At 36.0% G+C, this 3895-nt stretch overlaps 1 protein-coding gene across 1 annotated transcript; it reads right to left on the reverse strand.

The window, feature by feature from the left end:
- Positions 1–2590: 2590 nt before the first annotated feature.
- Positions 2591–3520, reverse strand: Olfr987 (olfactory receptor 987). The gene has a single exon (NM_001011785.1). It carries the CDS (start codon positions 3518–3520, stop codon positions 2591–2593), a length of 930 nt encoding a protein of 309 aa, NP_001011785.1.
- Positions 3521–3895: the final 375 nt, after the last annotated feature.

Consider the following 3895-nt stretch of genomic DNA (forward strand, 5'->3'; position numbering starts at 1 on the left):
TTATTCTATACCAAATTTCTGTGGTCACACTGATAGCAGCATGCCTATTGAAGGCTTAAAAGCTTAACATTTATATATAAGAGAATATATGCATATTTATCTTTGTTGGTCTTGGTTAACTCACTAAGGATAACATTTTTCCTAGCTCCATCCACTTACCTATGAATGAATTTAATTTAAAAAAGGATGTTAATATATGTTAATAAAATAACTTTCCATCATGTAAATGTATTACATTTTCCTGATCAATTTATCTGTTGAGGCCAAATCATTTCTATAATCAAGTCTAGTATATTTTCATCTCCCAAAGAACCAATATGGAAGGAACAGTAATACATGGTTTTAATGCTAACTAATAGAAATTCAGTAGTAAATAAAATTGCCTCTCAATAAAACAGGATAAGTATATTTACTGATGGAAAAACATGACAGGAAAATATATCAATAAAGATGCCAAATGGACAGAACTTATTTTTAAACTAAGAGCAGAATATTCAATGATGAAGGGATTGTATTTTCAAAAAACCTGCTGTTAGACCGTAGAGCAATTAAGAAAATATTTGGGGACTGGGGAGATGGCTCAACAGCTTGCCACTATTCCAGACGAAAATAGTTTCATGGCTCACAACTGCTTAACTATAGCCTCACAGAATCCAGCATATTCTTCTGGCATCTAAAGGCACTTACACAAATGTGGCACCTACACCTCCTCCCAAATACATGGAAGTAATATAAACTTTTAAAAAAAAGCATGAATGTAAACATTTACTCTGCCCTCATTATTATGTTCACAGCTCCTAATGTATGTTAAATATAAATGTACATTATATTTAAAAACTGATAGAAAAGACAGAAGAAAGCTCTATAAATCATTAATAAAAGGGAAATATATACTCCAATTGGGAGAAACTATTCCAAATTGTGCATATATTATGTGAATATTCTATGTAATGTTTATCTGTGAAAACAGCATATGTAAAATGCATAAATAATTTTACAATCACAGTTGGCTGGTGCTAGACAGTTTTCAGTGTGCCCAGCCCTGAGACCAATCACTAACACTGCAGAGAAGGATACTTGTTGTGAGGGCACATAACTGAGTAGTAGACATTGGCGATGTCTCCCTCCCAGAAATGTGGTTAGTGCAGTCTTATCTTTTTTGGGTGTCAGAAAAAAAGTAAGGCTTATACCAATAGACAGGCAAACAAGTTGCCAGTAATGTTATGTAAAACTAAAGTATCCTAATTTTGGGATGGCTGTCCTGGAATGAACTTTGCTTCACAGGCTGGTACCAGCTGATTTATCTTCTTAGAATTTCGGTCATTACTGACTTTTCCACATTCCTGCCTCAGTCTATGAGTCTAGACCTTCTGAAAACATTGGAAAATGTAGCAAGCCACACCCTATACTCCTCTTGCTTCTCCCTGTGATTTTACACACTTCCAGAAAGGAGTTACAGTAAGTATTTTCAGCTACTTCATTTAGTTGCTGGGTGACCTTATGATTGGTGACCATTTTGTAAACCCTACTAGTTTTTTTTTTTTTTTCAAATTGCAAGAACACCATTACATATTATACTCCATATGTACGCCTGGTCTTCTATATATATTAAAATTTTTGGGAAAAGATTGTTAAGGGACACAAAGCATCAATTTTTGGAAAATACTTCTGCTATAGAGAATCAAATCTGCATTTAGTTTTGTTTTCCTACGATGTAGACCCTTTAGCATGTATGTGGGTCATAGGTGGAGATTTGAGCAGTATTCAACAGGAATGAAATTGATATACATTTCCATGACTTTTATGTCAGTTTCTTAATTTCTTATAGGAACTGTTAGGAAAAGAGTAATTTTTTTCTAGTATTCCAATATCTTTGATGACCTATTCTTATATCTCTCTTTCTCCTCTTTCCCCATACATGCTTACCAAGAACACGACCTTTCACATTTCACTTTACAATCAAGAAGAATAGCTATAGGAAAATAGAAACAGTAAAAATACTCTCAAGAAGAGAGCACGTGCCCCTTGACCCCTTTGAACACCAGAGTCTAAATAATAGAAATATCCAGGCAAAATTGATTAAGCCCACCTAATAGATTTATTTTAATTTTATTGTCTGATGGCAGTTGTTTAGAAAAAGACAACTCATTAAAATGCACAAAAGTGGACTTGGAGAGATAGCTTAGCAGTTAAGCATGTATTTTTAGAGGACCCAAGTTCAGTTTCCCAGCACTATACTGGGAGGCTCATAGCTTCCTTTAATTTCAGCTCCAGAGGATCTGATGCTTTTCCCTGGTGTCTTTTGGCATCAACGTACTTGCGACACACAATCTCTCTCTCACACACCTACAATTAAAATTAAATAAATCTTTCAGGAAGCACAAATGCAACACTGAACACATTTGTTTTTCAGAAAGCATGAATGAATGTTACTTTATTAAATTGAGTTGTTTTTCTATACCTGTTAAATACAATTGATATAATGAAATAATGTTTTGAAACCATGTGCCATTCAATATGTGCCTTGATATCTGGGGTTCAGAAATAGCTTGCTTGATAAACTTTATTGAATTATAAATAGATGTTCAAATTATAAGCATTTCTTCGCTATCTTTTTGAAGGCTTCTATTACATCTTGGTTTCTCAGACTATAGATCAAGGGGTTCAACATGGGAATAATTATGCCATAAAATACAGAAGCTGCCTTTTCTTGCTCCTGAGAGTCATTGGTATGAGGGTGTAGATACATGTAGGCAAGAGTCCCATAGAAAATGGTGACTGCAGTCAGGTGGGAAGCACATGTGGAGAAGGCCTTTTTCCTTCCTGCAGCAGAAGACATCCTTAGGATGGCAGACAAGATATATATGTAAGAAAAGATGACAACCAGCACAGTACTCAACAGGTTGAACCCCACAAAAACTGTCAGTAACATGATACTGAAGTCAATACTGGAGCATGATAGGGCAAGAATGGGTGGCTCATCGCAGAAAAAGTGATTAATGGCATTGGATTTGCAGAATTTCAGTGAGAATGTAAAACTTGTGTTTACAGAAGCATTTAGGAAGCCCATGGTATAAGAACCCACCAGCAGCAGAATGCACAGTCTCTGGGACATGACTATGGGATAGCGCAATGGGTTACAGATGGCCACGTAGCGGTCCACAGCCATAGCAGCTAGGATGAAACAGTCGATGGTTGCAAAAGTACCATAGGCTAGTAGCTGTAACATACATCCTATGAAAGATATGGAAGCTTTTGTCTCTGTGAAGTTTTTTAACATCTTGGGAGTAATAGCTGAGGTATAGCAGAGATCAACAAAGGCTAGATGTTGTAGGAAAAAGTACATGGGAGTGTGGAGAGAAGAATCAATTTTGATGAGTACGATCATTCCAATGTTACCCATGAGTGTGACAACATAGATCATTAGAAATATTATGAACAGAATGTGCCAAGACTTGTGCTGCCCAGCAAATCCCAGAAGAATGAATTCAGTCACTTTGGTGTCATTACTTTGTTCCATGGCTAGTAAAAAAAAAAATTACATGAAGAGTTGCAATGAAAGAAGAGTAGAGAAGGCTGAAGACATTATCCCTGAATTTATTCCATGATGTTTAGTTTCAAAATAGCAATAAGAAAACTTTCTGTGATGCAACTTATGTTGGCTTTAAAGGATAATATGAGGAGCTAGGTACAATAACTCACGTCTGTAATCCCAGAACTAGGGATGTAGACATAGGAAGATTCAGGACCAACTGAGGCCATGAGACCAAACAACAACGCAAGAAAAAGAAAATAAAAAGTGACTAAGACATAGCATGTCAGCTTATGCAGTTCCAATAGAGTCTGGAGAATAGTCATCTAGTGGTATCTATGTTCTCAGGGGCAAACAAGGATG

Source organism: Mus musculus, chromosome 2, assembly GCF_000001635.26.
Source record: "Mus musculus strain C57BL/6J chromosome 2, GRCm38.p6 C57BL/6J".
Lineage (NCBI taxonomy): Eukaryota > Metazoa > Chordata > Mammalia > Rodentia > Muridae > Mus > Mus musculus.

Bases quoted from the DNA above. Each gene is read 5' to 3' on its own strand.
- Olfr987 (NM_001011785.1), bottom strand. From the start codon at position 3,520: ATGGAACAAAGTAATGACACCAAAGTGACTGAATTCATTCTTCTGGGA.